Raw genomic sequence first — 23,217 nt, 5'->3', positions numbered from 1 at the left:
AGGCTTTTCTTCCTCTAACACACTGCTGACCACAGCCTGTGTGCTGCTGCCCTGCACTGTTCAACAACCTGACAGTACCACACAAGATGGAGCTGACCTGCATGTAACTCTCCTCCTTCCAGTTTAGGCCCCTAAAGTCATCATATTATCACCCACCTGTGAAACCCCCAAACAAAGACTGCTGCGGGTTTGTTCATTTTTAGTCCTGGCACGAGCTTAAGCTTAAAATGAACATTTTCTTTTATGTTTTATCTCCCTTTGACTCGCAGCCTGTTCAAGGTCAGTGTGAAATTCAAAAAAAAGTTACATCATGACAATAAAAGTGTGAAGCACTGGACTGCAAATGTTCGGCTGTGTCAATAGAGCTTGTGTCGTTTCACCTCTGAGTCTAACATTGACTGAGAGGAACAAATAAAAGATCTGAGTACATAATGGACGACTGTGACATATGAATGGACCGTTACATCTCATCGATTCTGAACATTTCTGTCAGCTTGAATCGGACAAAGAACGCTCTACATCCCTGATAAATAATTAAATCATTACCTAATATTAGTTTTTCTACTTATGATGCAGAGAAAGCTGCAGAAAGACAGATTAAATGTCTGGATATTCATCCCTCCATTTCCTGGGCCTGCAGGTTGACCCTCCCAGCCACCTTCTGTGGGTACATCAGTATATTATGAAATATAATACTATGAAGTAGTTGTAATTTCCTGTAGATTTTAGCAGGTTGTTAAAGTATTTTACCTACAGATGTAAACACTTAATGACCATTCAGAGACAGATTCAACAAACTCTCATTGATTTTAGAACACGGTGACAAACAGAAACTAAAAGTGAAACAACAGGTCTGTCGGTGGCACTACACTAACAGATGATACAAAGCCTCCATGTCTGAGGCCTTCTCTCATTTACAGAGACAAAAAACTGGCAAATCTCCCTCATGCCCACCGGATAGAGTTTCAATAGCTCAATAGAACTTCCTCCACTGGCCCGACATGACGGCCCTGCCTCTGACTCACTCTCAGTACCAACCTCAAATATCAAGAGATGGAGATAGAGAGATTACTTTTTAACTAATATAAATGAGCTTTAAAATATTTATATTGTCACTGAAATAACATCAGCGTATTTTGTTTGAACACAGTTCTCATCATCTGAGTTTCAAAAAGCTGTTGGGCCATGAACCACACTGCTTAACGCAGATGACACCGAAACACTAAAAATACTAACTTACAAAAAAAGCATGTCTTTATTTTTACTTGCTTATAAAACTGCTTAATTCACAACAAACCTTGTGGATGTGTTTATGGCCACTGTGTCCTGACGGTGCATCACATGTATTTTACTCTACGCTAACCTGGCCTCATTACAATATGGGTTAATGCTGAAAACAACTCTACCTCTCCGTGTCTTTGTTGGAATCTCCTCATGTCCACTGTGTGTGGGGAGGGAGCAGAAAAGGCAACAACATGTCGTCAGGCAAATAAAACCGTCTACTGTACTGAAGGTAAACAGCAGCTTCCTCCTTTTCTAAATTGATTTAATCTCCTGGGGCCATGTGACAGAACGGTAAGGCTTTAGCATGAGCTGGACTTTGTGGGATGGCACTGACGTCACCTTCTCCAGCCACTGGCTTTGTTAGGTCCGTTACTATAGTAACGTTATTGTAGCGCTGCGGTAACCAGGAGTGTATTTCAGCGGTGAGGTTATTCTCTTATGAATCAAGTGGGAAATGAAATATTTTTAAAAATAGAATTATTATTATTTAATATATATGATGTTGTTGTTGTTACTATTATTCCTTTCTTCACAGGAAAACTTTATTTTCCCTGCTCACAATGTACTAAACAGTTGCAGCACTGCCCTCTAGTGGCTGCTTTTAAATTCAACCATTACGTCAGCTGAGCAGAGGTGAGTGCGTGCAGAGCCGCACGCATTCAGTACAGTACAAACACTAACTCCCATGCAGCCTTGCGACACCAAAAACTACAATACCCACAGTACAGCAGGATACGCAGGCGCAATAGGCTCAAAATATTCAAGCGGACTCCAAAATAACCGTCAGAGGACTACAAATTGTCGGGCACCTGCGCAGTGGGAGCCCAGAGCCCTTTAAATGAACTGTACGTGCAAAGATGGCAGCTCAAGTGGACTTGTTCCGAGAGAAAGTAGAAGAGGAAAAGGTGAGAGAGCGTCTCGACAGGTTCATGAAAGAGAAGAAGAAGAAGAAGAAGCGGGAGCTTTCGCCGTTAACTGACAAACGGGAGAGGTCTGAGAAAGACGCGAAGAAAGTGAAGCTCCATCATCACCACCACCACCATCACCACCAACAACAACACGCCGTGCACCACCACCACCACCACCGGACCCACCAGCCGCACCAGCTGCAGCAAAACACGCAGAACTTCAGCGCGGACAAACATGTGCTGCACAGCCGCCACCACAGCCACGGCCTCAGCAACGGCACGAAGAACTTACAGCCGACTTTTCCTCCTCCTCCTCCTCCTCCACCTCCTCCAGCGAGGAAGGGACCAGAGCAGCTGCAGCAGAAGCGAACGGTGCCATCCTCTTCATCATCATCATCTTCTTCTTGTTCCTCCTCCTCTTCCTCACAGCAACCTGCGCTTTTCACTTTCACGCCTCTCAAAGTGGTCAAGGCCAAACCCCAGGAATGTAAGGACAAGCACAGGGAGAAGGAGCTGAGGCTGAAGAAGGAAAACACAGAGGCCAACGTCAAACACGGAGAGCTGAAGAAAAAGAAGGGTGAGCTCATGTTTATATTACTGCTCATACAAAGGTGGAGCTGGGTGTAGCTGCAGGGACCTGCACCGTGTTCTAATTTCACTCATCTCGGCGGTGTGATCATGGTCTTCATCATTAAAAGCTGCATGAGGAGCATCCTGTGCGGGCCTTGAATGCATCATCACATGTAAAACTGTATGGATTCACAGATCAGGAAAACAAACGTTAAAATCCTAAATAAATAAATACATTGGCCGCCGCTCTGACATTTATACTGCTGAGCCATACTTAAAATAAATAATAATAATAATAATATGTCTTATTGAAATTAGGCCTCTCCTGAGAAGACATGGCCAGATGGCATCACATGTCACTAAAACACATGGACAAGGTGTGGACACTCAGGCACCACACTGTTTCCTGTGCAGTCCAAGTAAAGAAGTCTGATGAAGGCTGATGAGGTCAAGACAGGCAGGGTCTTCTTAATCAACCACTGACTGATGAGTCTATAATGCAACCAGTCATTTATAGATTTAATAGCAGCGTTGTCCAGTTACACGAGCTGTCCATTTACTTTTGATCACACAGTGTATCTCTCCGTTAATGTTTCACTGATGTCAGGTGCTGATATTATAGATATTGAGGCTGACATTTGAGCACAAGGGCTTCCTAAGTCCAACATAAATTAAAAATACACATAAATGATGTGTTCAGGGTTTAGTCACAGCCTTGTCCCTCAAATGCCAACATACAGACATTTGTCTTGAGTCTTTTATTAATGTAAAGTTTTATAGACGATGAAATCCACACAGATTCTGATTTTTTTTCCTGTACTGTTTCCAGTCACCTGTTGCCAGTTTAGCTCATTTGTTGTGGTGCCGTCTGTTTACAATTAAATATAGGTTGTAAATAATGTGTTTCCACAGCATTCCCCACTGGCTTCATTGATTTTCTGACACTTATCTGTGTGTTTGTAGAGCCCCACAATGAGAACAAGTCTCTCACACTGGAGGAGTATCTGCTGAAAAAGAAGAAGAAGAAGAAGAAGCATCATGAGGACGAGCACAGTGTCAAGAAGGTCCGACACATGCACAGCAAAGCGGTTCAGACTGTGTGTGCAGGACTTGGCGTGGATCTTAAAACATCAGTCCGCTCTGAGCTTGGCAGCGTTAAGCACGAAAGCGGTCGCCACCTTGCTGTCGACAGCCGCCCGTCCTACCTCCATGCTCTCAAACTGGGGCACGTCCCCTTCATTTCCCATCAAGACCACTACATCCGCAGCTCCTTCCTCCAGACGGGCTCCTGGTGCGGACGCTTCATGCATGAGGAAAAGCAAGCCAACGGCGGGGGGTTAGTTCTGCACGCCTACGCTGATGAGTTAGCCTGTCTTAGTCCGGCTGAGATGGAGTGCTTTGCCCAGGAGTTCCTGGAGTTGGCATTTGCTGAGAAGCCTAGCAGCGCGGCCACTTACGCCCTGACAGTGGTGCACGGTGCAGCCACGTACCTACCAGACTTTCTGGACTACTTTGCTTTTAACTTCCCCAATACACCGGTCAAAATGGAGATACTGGGCAAGAAGGACATCGAGACTACCACTATTGCCAACTTTCACTCTCAGGTATGTGGAAACAGTATTAACACCTAAACTAAACATCTGTCTTTGACTTGTGGTGATTATTACTGATTCATTTTGAAGTCATTTGTAATTATTGATCCCTTCTTCACTCCACGTTGACCTTTAGAGTCAGGGTAGCAACAAGGGCTTAGAGACAACTAGTCACCACCGGACTTGTGCATTCTTTTGACGTTTATTCTGCAACTGCACTTCTTCCATGTTGGGCCAGCGTCTAGGGGATGTACCATACTTTTACAAACAGTCCATTTGCCCAGTGTCCACACACAGTGGTTCACATGGGAGCAATACCATTTGTCCAAACTGAATGCAATAACAGGGCAGGAACACTAAATTTTGTTTTAACCCTCGGGCGTCATTGGGGACTTTTTTTGTCCATTTGGGTCATTTTTGCCTCTTTACCTGGCCACCATTTTATCTGTGTTGGTGCATATGGCACAATTTTTTGTAACAAAGACTCTCTCTAGACACATTTTAGAATTCCAATTTAAATTTTTCAAATACATCACCAGAACATGGTGAAAGAAATTTACTATCCTTTTGTGTCATTCAGGGACAAAAACGTCCACTTCCAAAAAACTGCTATAAAAACAGATTAATGTTTTTTTCTGCTTTCTTCTGCATAAATATGTTAAACAACTTCAGCCCTGCTCAAAACTACCAAACATTAAATCATTTTGAGGAATTTAAAAATGCCAGTTTGATTACCTGATGTCACAGTATTTTCTTATGAAGAAAACTCAAAAAGTGAGTTATTTTCCACAAAACAAAAGTTAGGTGGCTGAGGCATTATTTTTAAATCTGTCATGGACAGGTCAAAGATTAGCCAAAATATTGAGTTTGATGCATTATTAGTTTTTGTGTAGCAGCAGTTTAAAATGGTATTTTCCACTTCCCATTTACTCCTATTATAATACTACATTGTTTAATATCATTGCTATAACAACATATAACCATGCATTTCTTGATGTAAGGGTTTCATTTTTGAGACAAATAGTTAAATTTGACATTTTCTACTGTTCACCACTAAAATCAGCCATTAACCCATTTGGCACCAAATGGCAGCAATACCATTTGTCCAAACTGAATGCAATAACAGGGCAGGAACACTACATTTTGTTTTAATGGAAGCAAACCTCAAAGTTAGGCATCCTATGGACATCGGTCTCAGATGTCCAACCTACTTCATCTTCTCTTCTGAGATCAGACCCTTGTCCCGGAAACAGGTCTGGGTTTCATAACCCATTAGAAAGAGTTTGGCAACATGCACCAACATGCAACTGCAGTTTGGTAGAGCTCTGAAGGTCCAGCGGATGTAGGTGACAATATATTATCATAGGGAGAGTCCAGACAACAACATACTGTTTAACTGTGTGGCAGTAGTGTGGAGTCACTGTAAGTGCTGGGAAAAGGAGGTGTTGTTGTTCAGTGGGAAATTGTTGTTGTTCTCGGTCGTAGTGGGATTTAAGGGACGATGCAAGCTCACACCTTTTCAGAGGGGGGTGTGTGATGGTAGGTTGTAGAAGGCCTGGAGAGCTAAGCAGTTTTCTGTTTGATCATTCCATTGTGGAGAGCTCAAAGCAATGCTTTGAGGTTTTGGGCTGAATTTACCATGTTGACTCAGCTGCACTTTTACTGGATCAGGACAGAAGCCTGCTTCAGCCTCTAAATGGAGCACGGCGGGGTCGACTTTTTTGTCCTGGTGCTGTGCAGAAACGATGCTTCAGATTAAAAACAAATTCTACTTGGAGCAGTTTTTACGTACCAGGATTATGATGCAGATTCATCGTTGTTCCTCCTTTTGGGTTCAATGATCACAGTCTTGGTGTATTTCCATGCTGTTACTCACACATTGGAAGCTGTAAGTTCATGTGAATAAATAAAGCTACACAATAATGACTCACACGCTGTTTTGTGTCTGACACACATGAGACATTCCTTAGTGTGACTTATTCACTGTTCACACTGACCATCTTGTCTCTTCCTCCTCTCGCCAGGTGAGTCGCACTTACTGTTCAGGAACTTATCGAGCTGGACCCATGAGGCAGATCAGCCTGGTGGGAGCTGTGGATGAGGAAGTTGGAGACTATTTCCCAGAGTTCTTGGACATGCTCGAGGAGTCACCATTCCTTAAGGTCAGAGGAATGTTGTATGACTTTATACACAATAAGTGCAGCATCACAGGTTCTTGCAGAAGTTGATGGCTTGGCTGTGACAGAATGATACAAACTCACTGTGAACCTCTGTCATCAGATGACCCTGCCGTGGGGAAGTCTCTCCAGTCTGAAGATGGAGTGTCGTTCTCAGAGTGATGATGGGCCAATCATGTGGGTGCGACCAGGAGAGCAAATGGTACCCACTGCTGACATGCCCAAGTCTCCTTTCAAACGACGCAGGTACAACCTCATCTGTGAAGGAATCAATGACACCAAAGAATTACATAATCACTATACGTGTTGTCTTATTGTCCTTCTAAGGTCTATGAATGAGATAAAAAATCTACACTACCTGCCGAGGGCCAGTGAGCCCAGAGAGGTGTTATTTGAGGACCGGACAAAGGCCCATGCTGATCATGTAGGCCAGAGTTTTGACTGGCAGAGCACTGCGGCTGTGGGTGTACTAAAAGCAGTGCAGTTTGGAGAATGGTGAGTGTGCTTTGGCATGGCTTTAATGTTAATGTTGTGGTGGTATCACCTCAGAGAAATGTTTGGAGATACCTGCTTACTCTGTTTGTTTTTTTTGTTATTACCAGGAATAACCGGCCACGTATAACCAAAGATGTGGTGTGTTTCGATGCCGGGGATTTCAATGAAGTTGTCCAGAGGCTGCAGCTGGATCTGTATGAGCCCCCAGTGTCTCAGGTATTTATATAAAAATATGATGTTTTCTAGGCAGTTTGTTGAGGAACCACCCTGCAAGACCTTATTAGAGGTGTGTTCTTCTAGGAACTATAGGGCCAGAACAAGGTGATGCTATTGTTTACAGCCTGTTCAGTGTTTATGTTCCCATTGTACTTTAGGATTCCCAAGGTGAAGACTCATTCTGCACACCTTTCCCCCTTGTCAGTCTTTTCTAACCTAACATGTTTTACGTGGCTGTTAAGATCTGCCTACCAGCAGCACATTAGTTCCTGTGGTTGATGTTCCGCACTCCGAGTCCTGCTGTGAAAAAATGTCAATTACTGAACTACAAGATACAACTAGAAAAAAGCATTTCCCGAAGAAAATACAGGTTTGATTGCTGCAGCTGAAGCGTTGCTTTGAACGCTGATGTGAAGGATTGCTCTGAATTGCTGGAGAATCAGAGCAATTCAGAGCTTTGTGTGCCTCTGTGTGTCAGCCTGTCACCATGGTAACAGCAGAGGAGACCTCAAAAACCACTCCAACTTTGAGAGCCTGGCGTGCAGAAACGATTAGGAATTAGAAAATTCTGAATACATGTTTGATAGAGCAGCAGTTAATGAGCGTTTTAAGACTAAGATGGAAATTTGTAGGAGGAGATACATTTGGCAGATGACCCTCGTTGAAGGGCTCTCTCATAGACTCCCATGTTAAAAATGACACAGAAATTGCTTAATATTTGAAAAACTATCATTTTTTTGAAAACAACTTGAAGTTGACCCAGAATGTCCTCTGTGAGATGAACATGTTGATAGTTGAATGGCTGAAATCGGTCAATGTATGCTGAAGATACGCTGCACCAAAAAACGTACAGAAGAATAAGAAAGAAGAAGAAAGAGGGTGAAGAACAAGAGTTTTGATTGCCTAGCAACGGCAATCAAACTAATAATCTGTGTATCTCTGTACAGTGTGTTCAGTGGGTGGATGATGCCAAGCTCAACCAGCTGAGGAGGGAGGGCATTCGCTACATCCGTGTCCAGCTCTGTGACGACGACATCTACTTCATCCCAAGAAACGTCATCCACCAATTCAAGACGGTGTCCGCAGTCTGCAGCCTCGCTTGGCACATCCGTCTCAAACAGTACCAGGAGGAGCAGCGACCCAGCGACCTCAGCCCCACCTCAGGCAGAGTCTCCTTCTCCTCCCCTGCCAGGGCCGATGCCACTATAACCCCCTGTGCAAGACCGCCAGGGGACAACATCCAAGGAGGGGTGGCCAAAACTGCAGAGCCAGAGTTCCAGAGGCCAGCAACGCCTTCTCAGGAGCCACAGCCTGCGCCTCCACAGCCCACCAAGTCTGCTCACATCCCCCCAGCATATGACGATCCCCATCTTTTCTTAGAACCGGTCCACTCGGCATGTACACCGTCAAAAGCGTCCACGCTGCCAAAAGCTCACAGCCACACCACAGAGTTCCACAAATGAAACTTTTCGTTCTCTCCACCAGGAGGCGGTATGTAAAGGAATTTTAGACTAAAGCTGACATCAGTGTCAATCAGGAAGCCTTCAACTTAAATTATTCTCCACTTTTTTAATATTTAAATGTTGATTCAAATGTTCCCAGATGTTTTTATTTTCAGCCAAAGTATATTGTTTAATGGGACTGTATAGTAGATTTAGTTATTTTATACTAGCTGCACCTAAACTGGAACTCTCCACTATCTGATTGAAAAGGTGTGTATGATGCAAAGAAGCTGTTATTTTTAGACTGACTTTATAAGTTGCCATGTTTGCTGTAAGTTTTTTAATTTACACTGAAGGTTTTGTCTTTGACAAAGTTGTCACCAGTGCACGGTGGACGGATTCTTTACACAAAACACGATTACTCTGCGACCAACTCAAATCAAGAGCTTAGCACTTATTGGAATTTCTACACCACAATATTACTTTATATTTAAATGTTTCTTTGAATTTAAAGGAGCAGTTTGTATGACTGTTATAATTATAAAGACACTTGCGTTGATGCCACAATACCTGGAGTTGGTCTTCTTTTGCTGGATTCAGTTTGGCCCCCAGTTGTGTTGCCTGGCTGCTGCCATGTTTGTAAGCTGGACAGAGCTTCTCCTGTCTGCTTGCTCACATTGGCTCCAACTGGATTAAGAGCAGGAGCAGTAAAATAATCATGCACACACAGTTGTGAATCTGGCCACCACCCCCTCCAAACATTGTGGGGTCTTTCCTTAACCTGTACTATTGCGTAACACCACTAGAGGGGCTAATGAGTCAGTGTAACGTTCTGATACACATTCAGGTGTACATCCAAGCATATAATATAGAAATCATGCAGCCCTCAGGCTGTGCAATGATGTGATGGATAAGCTCTGTGATCTCAGCACGCTGCAGGGACCAGGGCCTTAACATCACCTGATACTCTGGCCAAGAGAAGCAACACTGCAGCAGGCAGAAGCATATGAAGACACTGGGGTTATGTGCTCTGCTATCAGAGTTGTTGCATTAACCCCGCTCTAATGATTTCTGCACAATAAATGGACGTGATGATAAAGGATCTGCTGCATCTCTGTTTATACAGATTGGGAGCACAGCTGCAGAGGTGTAGTTAACACCGTCCCTCTGTGGAGTCACCTCGTTTCAGTCTAAGGAACGCTGCTCTGTGTGTTCACAGTAGTGGATAGACGTCTCCATAATGTCCATCATCCTACAACCGTTTCACGAACTGCTCCTTTAAAGAGGAAACATTTTTCTTTTGAAACTTGGCAACATTTAGAAATTTAATGAACTGCAAACACCTTCTTTCAGCTTTATAAGTTGCAGTTGGTTATTGAAATGTCATTTTTATACGACACCCTGTTCTTACTGTTGAGACTGTTTTTGATATTTTAATTTATTTTCTTATGACTGAGCTCGTCATATGAACACAATGATTTAAAATCATTGTGTAATTCCAGCAGAACCTCATTAATGACAAGGGAAGTTCTTTGCTCCACATGTGGGATTAGTTGGTTTGTAAATATGATTGTGTTGGGAAATGTGAAAGCTGTTCTTCATTTCGTTATTCACACCTTTCATTTTACCTGGTAACGTCAGGCGGTTAATGAAGGCACCGCTGTAGGAGGTCACTCTGGTTTCAGGTCTTTGAGTGTTATAGTCTGTTCTCACAGCGTTGCCTTGTCACAGCAGCAGCTCTCAGACGTCCCTGTTTCATAGGAAAGGAGCAGAAATTCTCCATCTGCAGCCTGATCTGAGGACTCTTCTGTTGTAATCAGTCGTAATTATTGAAGCACGATATCAATATGCAGCTATTGATCTGCTCCATGTTTTCCACCATATCCACCGACATCTTTCTTATTGTGACTTGAACTTAATACCTATATTGCAAACAAATATTCTTTAACCAGACTCTATAAGTCCCTATGAAACAGGAAAGTCTCAGGACGAATCAGGCTCTATATAGAGGGGCTTTGGTTTCAATATCAAAACTAAATCACCTGCCGTGACAAGTTCGCATGCAGTGGAAAAACGCCTGTTGCGGAGGCCTGTGGGTTCTCAGCTTGTGAGACATTGTGTATTATCAGACTGGGATCTCCTTCATGATCATTTTGTTACTTTTGCAGTTGATGTTAGCGGAAGAGGCCTTCATCTTGTCTGTCTTCTATAAGTAGTCCTCTGTAAAGGAAGTGATGCTCCACCACTGACTACTTCTTAGTGCCTTGTACTGTATATTGTTAGCCTCATTGAAAGCAAGCTGCAAGGTTCGTTTGTTGAAGTAGTAGAATAGTAAAAAAGGAAAAGGGGGGGGGGGCTTGCAGCCATGGTGTTATTTAATTATTTATTTATATGAAACAAAAACAAACTTGCATGTCACCTGGAGTATTGCATCACGATGCCTTTCATACATAATAGATCCTGTTCAGAAGCGAGTGGCTGTTGATTTTGTTTTTTTTGTCTTACTAAAGTAGAAATAAACGGACAGGTGCAGCACTTTTTGTTCTGTCATGTCACTCTGTGTTCCAGCAGCACTCGTGTTTGTACTGAGACTGAGAGCAGCAGTAGAACATCTGCCACTGCTCTGCACAAGCAAGAAAAAACCAACAGTTAGATGCAGACACTTTCAGTAGTTTTAATAAATAAGTTTGTGTGCAACCAGTGTATGTGCTGTAACACCACTGAACTATGATTACATCATATGCATTACATTCATTGTACATGAAGAGGCCCACTGTCGATGCTCTGAAATCATTACAAACTGCAGCTGGATAACTGAAACACACTGACTGCTAACGATAATATCAATATACCCGTTCTCCTGTTTTATGTGGAAAGCCACGCGCTGATGGTTACAGTCGTACACTAAGTTTAACAGCACTGCTTCAAGCATTGAAACAAGAAGCATCAAACTTTTCACTACAGACACAAAGTCTGTGCTGTGAGCGGCTGTCTAAATCAAGCCACTTCCTGCTTGTTCCCTTTGATTGGCCCTGAGGCAGCGAGGCGGCCGTCACTGCTTCTTCAAGTCTACTGGAAAAACTTGTCATGCATCAGTCCGAGCTCTTCTGTAATGCAGCGTGCCTCTGCAGTAAGGATAGCTTCACTTTATAAAGTGTAGACGGAGGGCTGAGTGCTTCAGAACCAGGTCTCTGGGTGAGCTCTGGGGCCCTTTGGCTTTCCAAAGCGGTTCCCAAATCCTGTGGAAGATAAAAACAAAACGGTGTCATAAAAGTTGCATGTAGAATCAGAATGGTCGTTTTAATAGGTCGGCTTACCAAATTTGAACACAGATGGCGCGCTACGTGATAGGGGGGGGGCTCCGGGCTGAGACGGAGGAGGTGGAGGAGGAGTTTTAGCTGAAAAAACACATTATTGGAGATTTCAGCAAATGTTTGTTTGTGATTTATTTATCTTAAAGGAGCATTACGTACGTTTTTGCTTGCGTTTATTAAAAAATTTCAGGCTCTAGAAGGAAAGAAAGAAGAATTTTAACAAGCCATACTTCCAAATGTTCAGTATTACATCATAGTGTGTGTGTTTGGTTACCTTGGTTCTGGACATCCCCTTCTCGTTGCTTTTGTCTTTAGTTCCTTTATTTCGCTCCGCGTTCACTGAAGGCACCGTCTGCTCTACTCGTGCCGTTTTATCAGAGAAACAGAGAAAAACATCATTTCATAACACTTGAAACTTGGGCTGTCACATTTAATTAGTTTTCATGTGATAGAATGTTGTAGACTCACTAACAATGACACGTGTTTATTAATAACCGTGCAAGTGAGAGAGGCTACTGTGAGGTGTGATGTGCCCTTTGAACAAACTCACCACTTCCTCCTTCAGCTCCGACCACAGAAGGGGGAGTGAGCGGGTGAAACGCAGTGAGGGGCTCTGCAGCAGAGACACAATGATTCAACATTAACACAATCATTTCCATTATTAACTGTCAACACAACACAGTATTTTATCCACTATACAAACTACTCCTGCTTTGGCCAACGATGCCTCCCTGTGGTCAAAATAGGTACTTTCCTTTTTACTGTAACCGTTATGCTCAACAAATACACAACTTTACAAAGTATTTGATCACAATCAATACATCTACTGTACGTCTATGCATCATAATTCAGGAGAGTAAGGCTTACCTTGTTTTGAACTTTTAGCTTTAACACTCTGAGGAAAATTCAAGATGATTGAACTTTAGAAAGTGAATTTGTGAGTGTGTTTTCAGGACAACATGCTTGATTCAGATTGGTCATTACCTTGCTCCTGCTCATGACTACATCAAGGAACTTCTTGGGCTGAGTGGCGCCGGCCCACTCAGATGACACCCCCACCCTGAGTGAGGGTTGTGTTGTTTCTGATGGCTGCGGGCCGAGCGTGTTTTTCTCATGAGCTAAAAAAAAAAAACAAATCACACAAAATAGAAATTTGTTCAGACGACTTCTGTTTCATAGGCTATGATGGGCCATGAATAGCTCACGTTGTTCTGTGGGGAGGACGAAGGATTCTGGGGTTCTGTCTGGAATGGGAGGTGTCACATGGCCATCAGCTGTGGAATCAAATATGATCAGAAACAATAGTTAATAGATGAACATCTGAAACATCTAACGTTATTTTGATCATCTTTACATTTCCCACAACATCAACACAGCCTGGTGATCGTACTTTGAGGAAGCTGTGAAGGCATCGGCGGGTCCAGAGGACAGTACGGGTAGAAGTTTGACATCCGATTTAAAGATGGATTAACAGTCACTGGTGCTAAAAAATATCACCAAAAATAACATTATTATTATTAATAAAATGGCACATTATTATAACTGGCTCAACATTACAAATTAGTGAAAATATGATGATATACACTGTAAATAATCTTACCTGAAAAGGTCGTTTTGACTTTCAGACTCTTAAGAGACAGAAAAAAAATGCTTTAATGTGACAGTTGTGCAGAATCTCCCCCCTGCTCTCCATCTAACATGGTACGGTCGGATAACACCCCCCCCCCCCCCCCCCCCCCCCACTACAGAGTTTTGGAACCCTCCACTTCCTGTTTGACAGTTTGGACCCTCAACCAGGTAAAAACCAGCATAAACACATTGAAACATTAATATAAATGTAGATATATGTGTTGTTTTTTCTCTAGAATGTAAATGATGTCAATATGTGTGTAGAGTTTGTAGCAGAATCGATGCTAGCTAGGATGCTAATAGCATGTGTTTAGGTTCGCCATCTTTAACTGAAGCCACACAATGATAAACCTGGATTAAAACAAACTCAATGTTGGTCAAATTTGGCTTGGTCAAATTTAAGGTACTGTTTTGGTGTTAATCAGTTCAGGTTTACACAATATGGCTGCTCTACGCTCTGGTGTTGTGCTTTCATTGGCCACAGGGCAAGTTAGAACCTACTGACCCAGATTTTGACCTTGTTGTGCGCATTATCAAGACTAACTCGCCTACTGTGCACCTGCTGTGTGTGTATTATGCTAATACACATGCTGTGCTTCTTTGAAACGTGGCACTAACTTAGGCCTGCAGGAGGTCACACATGTGCCGGTCAGGAGGTGTGATTGTTACCTTACTCCTCATGAAAGGTTTGGCCTCACTCTGAGGTGCAGCGGCTGGCTTTGAGTTACATTCTGAAGACATTCCTATTACACTCAGGTTCACTGCCGGCGAGACCTCAACAGGAGCTTAAAGAGTTATCAGGATTGTGATTAATCGTTCAAGTCAAGTTATTGTTGTTTAATTGTTTAAATGTGTTGTTACCTTGATCAATAGCCAACTCAAATGATTCTGGGGTTCTCACAGGAAGTGGGGGGACAGGTGAAGGGGGGCCGCCTTGGAATATGAAAATAAGAATCATAGTTTACTAAAGATACTGCACATCGACATTTAGCATGTATTAAGAGCACCATGTTTACATTATTATTATATGTATATTATCCAGTGATTCTTACCTCCCAGCTCCATGACAGCCTCAGCGGCAGCATTGGGTTGGATGATAACAGCTAACATGTCACAGGTGTTTGTAAGCTCTAAGAAACAAAACATTTAAGGATACAAGCAGGCGTAAGAGGACTAAATATGTTAGAATAGCTCATATTAATCTACACCGACCTTCGTCCTCCGCCAGCTCATAGGATTCAGGGGTGCGTTCAGGTAGTGGAGGAGGCACTTCATTACAACCTGCAACAATAACAATAACAATACAAATAAACTCATGTCCGTGCTGTTAGTCTGGACAAACATGATTGTTTACCTGAGACAGTAGAGTTCGCTTCTAGAGTCTGTCCATTTAGACACAGTGAGGGAGAGCTGAAGATGGGGCTCAGTGTCCATTGTTCGGTGTCCTCAGGAGGATCTATGGGTGCCTCCTCTGATGAAGGAGAATGAACTGGAGAGTCAAAATAGGGGTCTTCCACCATGTGACAAATGGCCTCTGCCATAGCTGGTGGAGGGTTCTGCAGCACTGTGTCATCCTGTATCCTCTCCTGTGCTGCAGGGGCTTCCTGGCTGCTGAGCACCAAATTAGGTGGCGTGTCGCGTCCCGTGTTCTGGTCGCTGGCGGTGAGCAGAGCATCAGGAGGAGTCCGGAGTGCATCCCATTGTTGCTGGTCCCACTGCACCTCCCAGGCCTTTAAGGCGATTAGAGGCTCTGCAGCAGCAGATGGTAATGGGATGTGGTACTGTGATGGAGCCACCCTCTCCTCATCAAGCAGGTGCTGGAGGTGTGGCATCAGATCAAGCTCCTCATTCAGGTAAGACAGCTCACTTTCAGTGCTAGCAGGTGAGATAGCAGCCTGATCTACAGTCACCTGGCCATTATAAAAAAAGAGTGTGAGTCGCAACATGGTTTCATTATGAGTGCAATTTGCATGTAAATACTTTATGCTTCAGCTGTATTTTATGTATCACAGTGAATTCATGTTGAGCACAGGACTCAACAAAGCATCACACACACACAGCTCTCAGCTCACTTTCAAACCACCCAGTCTGCTCTCTGTGATTTTCCACTGTGATCTTGTCACTGCATTCTATATTAATGTTGGTGAAACCACATGAAACTCTGCCACAGCTGCTGTTTGTGCTGCTGATGGCTGTGCTTTTCGTTTCACATGCGTGTAGTAGCTCACCTCATTTCCACAGGTCTGTGCCTCCATGGACTGCAGATATCTCAGAAACAGTAACCTGATGGTTCTGTACACCAGCTCGTATTGTTCCTGAGATTGAGCAACACACACACACACACACACACACCTGCTCTGTTAGGTGTCATAAATTATCAAAAGATCTTTGATAGCAGAAAGCACCTGACGTCAACAATCGCTTGAAATGTGGCTCTGCTTGTTGTGATGCTTCGTGTACCTTCGTTTGAACGACAGATGGTCTTTGGGTTCTCATGTCTTGAACTAAATCATAGATACTGAAGTCTGGAGTGATCATCTATAAATAAGCACACAAATACAGGCTATTAAATCAATGTGAAAAATGATGTGCAGGAAAAGCTAGGACCAGATATTGTACCTGTTTCCTCAGAAGGTTCCATGTGTAATCGATGACACACAGGGCTCCAGTTCTGCCACAACCAGCACTGAGAAACAAAAGGCAGATGACGCTTATGTCACCATGCAGACGTCTGGCAAATCCAAATGGCATCAGATTCAAGTAATGTTTTTAAATGCCTTGCATTTAACCAGAGATTGAGCAGTATAGTAATTTGTCATCCTCTCAATTATTTAAATCCATCCTATCCTCAGCAGGAAAACAACATGATGGTCGATATTTCAGTTTTTAAAAACGGAACATGTATCATCTAACCCCTCACCTGGTTTTAATGCCTGACCTTCACCAGTAGTTTTTAACTCCTAATGCCAACTGCAAATAAAATGAAACTTCACAGCAACTAAACCAAAAACAGCTTGCAGTGTTTAGAGCGGTGGTATCAGGGGTACATGTACCCCGGACTCCTGCACTGTTTGTACCACCACCACCACCACCACCCTACCTCCTCCTAACAAGGACAGTTAGCAGCACTTTGCCACTAATGTTTGTCAGCTTTGTGTTTTTACCTTGGATTTATATCGTAAATGGGGTGGGGCTTTGTTACCACGGCAACCAAAATTCACAGATCATCTTTATCTAATCATAACCGAGTAGTTTTTGTGCCTTTTTTTAACGCTGTTTTTTATTTTTTTATTTTTATTTTATCTACCATCTATTACAGTTAACGTCTTTTTATTCTAATTTAAGTGCATACATATTGTATGTTGTCTGTAAACCTCACTATGTTGCACTTTGAGACTTGCATTACAAATAATTATTATTATTACTAAGCTAAGCTTCAACCTGTATCAAACAAAGCTTATGCCATCACAAAAAAGACTCAATGCAATTGTCTAAATATAGTCAGAGCAACTTGGAAAATCATAATCACTGTAGCTCTTGACAAGAAGTCACATAATCGTATGAACCTTTCCCACAGTGAACGGTGACTGTAGGCCGAGTCTGCCGCTGACTCAACATTCCACTTCTGAGGCGTCATCCTCAGACACCAGACAGGTGTAGGCACACGGTTCATTTTTTAATACTTGCTTTCATTTCAGTTAGTATAAATAATATATAGGTCAAGTGAATGATATATATATATATATATATATATATATATATATATATATATAGAGAGAGAGAGAGAGAGAGAGAGAGATATGTCTCAACAAAAACACTGTAGGAATGCTGACTGACAGTCAATTCATTTACATAACTACAGTATAATGTCATATGTGCCTAGGGTTTTGTTTTTATAATCTTACCATATATGAACAAAGTATTGTGTAGTTTCCGATACAAACAAGAACAGGGAACCAAATGAAAGCGTCGTCTTTATCGTTACGATTCACACGTCTCACATCCTCCTTTCATAGAACACAGACATGCAGCCTGGACTAGTGTGTGCTTTGGTGTTTTGTCAGTTGATTTTCAGTAAAAGCTCAGAGTGGGTTTTCAATTAGGAAAAAACAGAGGGGAAGTGCCCACAGAGACTTCACAACTCAGTTGGTCGTTGGCTAACCGCCTACACACATTTCCTGTATAATAGAAGGAGGGGAGGTGCCTAACATTTAAGGTCTGACTGATAGGGGGGCACGCACACGCTGCCCACAAACAACAAGCTCCCACAATTGCTTTTTTTCTGTTAGACATTCAGATGCTTTGTTGCAGATAGTGTAACAAAAGAAGCCACATCCCTCTAATAACACCGATAATAACAATATTCTGTGTAAAGCCCTCCATAGTTAGGGTGATTGTCATGCTTGGAAATGCTTTAAATGCCCTAAAAAGTAAACTTAAACTTTAATTCTATAAAACAATACAATGATGTTACGATGATTTTACTTTAAATAGGTAAAATCTCTTTACATAAAAATGCAATTCACAATGATTCACAATGACCAAATCATAATTCTGGTTTCTCTGCATGCTAAAGTGGAAGCTATATGCTAACTTCTGCAAACAAAAAAAAATGCTGCCTTGTCTACAGTCAGTGTGACTAAACCCAGTTTTGTCAGAGTCATACGGCTCTTTAAAAACACCACTCTTTATCCATCATTCATTTTCCCCATAACCATGTTTTTTTATGTTCATTCCAGAAAGTCTTTAGTCATCTATCTTGTAAAGTTGCATTCAATTCTCCTGCCCACCATTCTGCGATCATAATGCAGGAAAGTTAAGGCATATACAGGTAAAAATAGAAAGGGACCAAGTACAGAGCCCTGTGGAACTCCATAAGAAATGTATTTAAAAAAAATCTGCCTTCCCGTTCAACAACATTGGAACTACACATTAAGACAAAGACTACAAATGAACATCCATGAACAAATGAACAAATGGTCACACTTTGCATCCTGTGTGTATCTGCCTTAACAAAGGGGGAAGGCATCAGGGCAAAATTGTACTATACAGCAGTGTGATTGCAAAACATTAATCTGTGTCAAATCATGTGTGACTGTAACAGCAATAAAAGCCACATCAGCATTTTTTCTGCGGCCTGATGTTGAAACCAAACAAGTAAGCCTGCTGCTGATTTGATTTGACATTTGTTACATCTGCGTGTAGACTGCATTTAAATAACTTACCTGCAGTGGATGCAGATGGGGATGTCATCATGATCCTGATAGGAGCGCATCTCTTGCAGCATCTCCAGAATGGGAGGGATGGAATCTGGTACACCGTGGTCTGGCCAGTTCATATAGTGCAGCTGCTTCAAAGTCCGGACACCCTGCAAATGTTTACAAATGTGTCATTGCCATTTAAAGTGTGTGAGGGCATTGTCATTAAAACAGTGGAGCCTTTCTGAAAGATGCCAAGCGGTCCACAAAACATCTGCTGATAATCTCTCCCTTATCTCAGGAGAATGGCTCTGACAGTTATTCTCACAGTCTTGGTATAAACACTGCTTACGTTGCGATAAGTCACCCTTAACGTCCTTGACAGATAGTCTCCTTTATTTTCCTCTGAATCCTGATGGAAAAAGTATCAACAGTTTATCATTAACACGGGTTCTTATTCTTAATTCTTGCTATAAAAAAAGGTGATGTTCCTTTTTTTACAAGTGTTGCAAGACATGTGTTTTGTATAGATAGTAGAAAGTGTGTAAGTGGGTGTACGATTAAAAAAAGTACTCACACAGTAAACTTTGAAAGGCTCGCAGACAAAGGGCTTTGTTTGTTGTTGTGGCCAGTAGACCTCACACTTTTTCTACAGAGCAAGAAGAAAAGATTTAAAGAACTGGATTAACATAAAAATACAAATGTATAGATCATATACAAGCGATGGAGGCTGCTTTACCTTTCCCATCTCAAATTCTCGACAGGCCATCACAACAACCTAGAGTCAAACAAGACAGCAGGAGCTCCTTTTATCATTTTTTTTTGCCACTGATCCAAGCAGTTAGCCCAAACTCCTTGTTTTTGTAGCCCTACCTTTATGTTGTATTCCCAAAGCATCCTTAAAAAGTCCAATACTGTGCAAGGCAGAGGCCCCTGGGTAGCAATGTAGGCTCTGGAGCCTGACACTCCCTGTAAACAGCGGCAACAGCAGTTATAATCAGGAGGTTAGCAACATTTGCACAAAGCCACGTTGGTTAATTGATATATATATGATATATAAATGTTAGTTCACCTTAATGAAACTGGCATTAATGTAGTCGGTGTCAGTTTTGGCTGTGGTTAGAGAGAGCTTGACTCTGCTGTGGTCAACTGAAAGGACAGAAAGGACAACACAGGACTCCATAATGAGTTGGAACAGGGAAAAAAAACATAGCCAGAATGAATAATAATTAATAAAGTCATGTAAGACCCTCAGCTTTGTGATGCAGAGATGTTTAGTTTCTGTCTAAACTCAGAGATCATCGTTAACTGGTGCCGAAGCAGCAAACGACAGCAAAGCTTACAGGGGACGATGTCCTTGTATCGGTTCCTCTTGATGTTTTCCTGCTTTTCTGCTGTCTTGGCGGGAAAGGTTTTGTCCGTGCGATATCTTGTCGACTGACTTTTCAACCTCTGAAAAACACGACAAAAATGTTGACCTGCTACAGAGGACTCGACTGCCTTCAAGTCTTTTAAATGTCAGGCGGTGTTTGTGTCACACACATTAACAAACTTTGTAATGCATATGCATATTTGTTCATTTTACAGTTGGAGTTCTGTTTTATTGCAATTATTCAGTGTTTAGTAGTGACAGAGTACATGTGAGAAATTTCACACCATACTAATAAATGAGTGCAGATCAGCATGTCAGCACACTTCACACCAAAGCTAGCTTGTTTAGCAAGTTAAGCTAGTATTTTATTCACAATGGTTGCATTGCATATGTGTCCGTTTTAATTTTAGTTCATTCTCTTCAGTACTGACACGTAAAATGTACTGTAATGTATGAGCTACTGGAGGCTTGAGTTTCCCCCGGGATCAATAAACCAGCTGTGAGAAAACAGCATTTTTTTGCCGTCATTATTGTTTCAAGGCAACAAAGATGTAGCATAAAGTTGTGTGGAACTGGTAAATCATAGTTTTGTTTTCCTGGTTAGGAGAAGAAAATGTGTTACATGCATGTATTCTATGCATTCTGATTGTAGTGCAGTGCATCTTTAATCCACTCTTTCAACACTGAGTATAATGTTAATGACTCATTTCACTTGAAAGTGACTCAGACTGAGAGGATTTCCATCCTGAGCTGACCCGACGGAAGGTCTGACACTCTAGTTTTGCTCATGGCCCCTGTCAGTGCTTACTGGACTTTTAGTCAAGACACTGGTCTGTTTGTTCCGGAGGCTGCTCTTAAGACTCTGTCCAAGAGCCATGCAGACCATCTGCATCTCTGACACCACAGAGTGCAGTTTGTTCTCAAAGGAAGAAAGGAAGTGATGCAACAGCCCCTTCCTCTGCAGTGGCTTGGGTGTTAGCAGGTTGGGGCAGTGCGAGATACACAGTGCTGTCTTCAGCCTCTGGCATGTCACTCGTCACTATGGCAGCAGCCCACAAATGATGTCATCACATCGACTTTAGTGTGTGTGTGTGTGTGTGTGTGTGTGTGTGTGTGTGTGTGTGTGTCTGCCCATGTGCTTGTCAGTAGACATTTTAATGCATTTGCCTACATGTCTTCCTTGTCAAATGCACAGTCGGTGACAAGCATCTGTGCAAAGAGGAAGCATCGGGGCTGTCAGTACTGCACCAGGCTGGTGGTTCTCCCAACATGATGACTTAAGTGACAGTTTGTAACTTTCGCTTTTGTTGTGCCTGCTGTCATTTTTACGGATCCATTTGAGACTTTGCCTAGTATACCACCTAAAAGTCTCACAAAGGGAGAATTAGTTTGGACTCACCGCAAACTCCCCAGCGATGCCATTTGTTGCTTGATCGTCCACAGCCTCCTGTCTCTCCAGCTGCTCCAAGAAGCTCCTTAGTATCCATGCCTGTTGCTCCATGGCTGGCTGTATACTGCCTGGGACAGAACACCTTTCACAGGCATGTCAGGACCCAAAGGTCCTTGTCCACAGGTCATGGAGTACCCAAAGTTTGGCTTCGGGGCTGGGGCACTCCTGTCACTCCTGTCACTGCTGCGCAGAGCACTTCTCTTTTGCAACTGTCACATGAAGGAACTATACAGTGAGGGAACATATGAACTGTCTTAGAGGAAGCAGAGTGAGCTAACAGGTTCTGTGGTCAGAATAAAAATATTGCCGCGCCTCTTCAAGTGTCTCTCACTGGGTCCTAAAGTCACTCGGGTGTTTGAATGCAAAGTTAAAGTGTTGCAAGGGGAAACACCCACATAGAGAAAGAGTGGGCCACATATCTGAGCATAAAAAAACAGGCAGAAACAGCTGATCCCAGCTGAAGTGAGAGCGCTGGCTGTCGAGCCGGTTGGACGACATTCAGGGCACACACGAGTAGAGTGGAGGAGTTACAAAAATGTGAGAGATTTTGGCTGTAATTCTAGAAAATCCTGATGTAGACAGTTTGCAGAAAACCACCCAGCTCCTTAGAAGTTCTTCTTTTATGTCCATACTAATCATTTAATAAGTAACAAGCCGTGTTTCTGTTTTTTTTTTACAGCAGTTTAAAGAGCAGAGGGACGACCTGCTTTTCAAGGAACTATAGGCAGTGAGTCACAAGACTTCCCTTTTTTATTATTATATGCATTGCATGTCATATTAATAAAAGTACGAAACAAGAAACACATAAACCACTAATCATTAAAGCTGAAATGTAGTTCATGTGGTGGCCAATTCTGCCTCACACACTTGTCTGTGTACTTTGACAAAGTTACAATGCTCTGCTGCATTCAACAGGTGTCACACTACACACAACAGGACTGTGGCGACATCTAGTGGCTGTGTAGCAGACATGGTGATGGGATTACTATTTATTGTCTTAAGGCATGGATATGCTAATCTTCTTACCAGGTTTAAGGCATGCTGTTACATCTTTTTCCATCCAGTGGTTCACTCTTTGACTTTCAGTTTTAAAGGTAGGGTAGGAGATTTTGAAAACACACGCCCCTTTCTCTCGGAGCTCACCCTGAAGCCACGCCTCCCAATCACATGGATGCGCATCACCTGAAGCCGAGCTGCGGTCTGTGACTTCGGCCATCATGCACGTACCTCTCTGGTGCACAGAGCAGGAAGAGAGTGACAACCAGCCAATACTCCTACAGGGTCCACCCGGAGGATTGATGATGTTTTTATGTTTTATAGCTTCAGATGATTCATATTCTTCATTTTAATGTGAAACTGCCGAACTAATCGGTTGCTATCGGATTGTAAAGAGAAGTTACACTGATTTAACAAAAAGTGCATCAGAATGAAGTCTGCTACCCGACCTTTAAAACATCTGGCTCCAAGCTACTGAACACAGTTGTTGACCTCATTAGATCTGTTTGTGTTACATCTTTGCAAGTTAGATACATACAATGGAAACAATGAATTGTATTATTCAGAGTGTAAC

At 42.6% G+C, this 23,217-nt stretch overlaps 2 protein-coding genes across 3 annotated transcripts; one reads left to right on the top strand and one right to left on the bottom strand.

Moving 5' to 3' along the window:
- The first annotated feature begins 1,001 nt into the window (after positions 1-1,001).
- On the top strand, positions 1,002-11,212 carry rsbn1 (round spermatid basic protein 1). Its single transcript, XM_028409519.1, is given in 8 exon segments — positions 1,002-1,030; positions 2,072-2,769; positions 3,726-4,366; positions 6,379-6,516; positions 6,635-6,777; positions 6,859-7,026; positions 7,134-7,242; positions 8,190-11,212. Coding segments are annotated over 8 exon segments (2,442 nt in total). The 3' UTR covers positions 8,706-11,212.
- ptpn22 (protein tyrosine phosphatase non-receptor type 22) lies at positions 11,054-21,912 on the bottom strand. 2 transcript variants are annotated; one of them, XM_028410052.1, is made up of 26 exons: positions 21,597-21,912; positions 20,169-20,277; positions 19,898-19,974; positions 19,699-19,794; positions 19,565-19,603; positions 19,403-19,474; positions 19,178-19,237; positions 18,853-18,995; positions 16,247-16,313; positions 16,088-16,165; positions 15,856-15,942; positions 14,982-15,537; positions 14,840-14,908; positions 14,680-14,757; positions 14,489-14,560; positions 14,297-14,412; positions 13,599-13,626; positions 13,389-13,481; positions 13,204-13,272; positions 12,983-13,116; positions 12,866-12,893; positions 12,549-12,611; positions 12,273-12,364; positions 12,158-12,191; positions 12,002-12,082; positions 11,054-11,923 (listed from the first exon to the last, which is right to left on the bottom strand). In XM_028410052.1, exons 1-26 carry the CDS (start codon positions 21,696-21,698, stop codon positions 11,862-11,864), a joined length of 2,505 nt encoding a protein of 834 aa, XP_028265853.1. In that variant the 5' UTR covers positions 21,699-21,912; the 3' UTR covers positions 11,054-11,861. The 2 variants fall into 2 exon arrangements, with proteins under 2 accessions (XP_028265853.1, XP_028265854.1); XM_028410053.1 differs by having other exon boundaries at positions 12,273-12,355.
- Positions 21,913-23,217: the final 1,305 nt, after the last annotated feature.

The sequence above is a fragment of the Parambassis ranga genome, chromosome 7 (assembly GCF_900634625.1).
Source record: "Parambassis ranga chromosome 7, fParRan2.1, whole genome shotgun sequence".
NCBI lineage: Eukaryota > Metazoa > Chordata > Actinopteri > Ambassidae > Parambassis > Parambassis ranga.
This window is presented reverse-complemented; position numbering and strand designations above follow the sequence as displayed.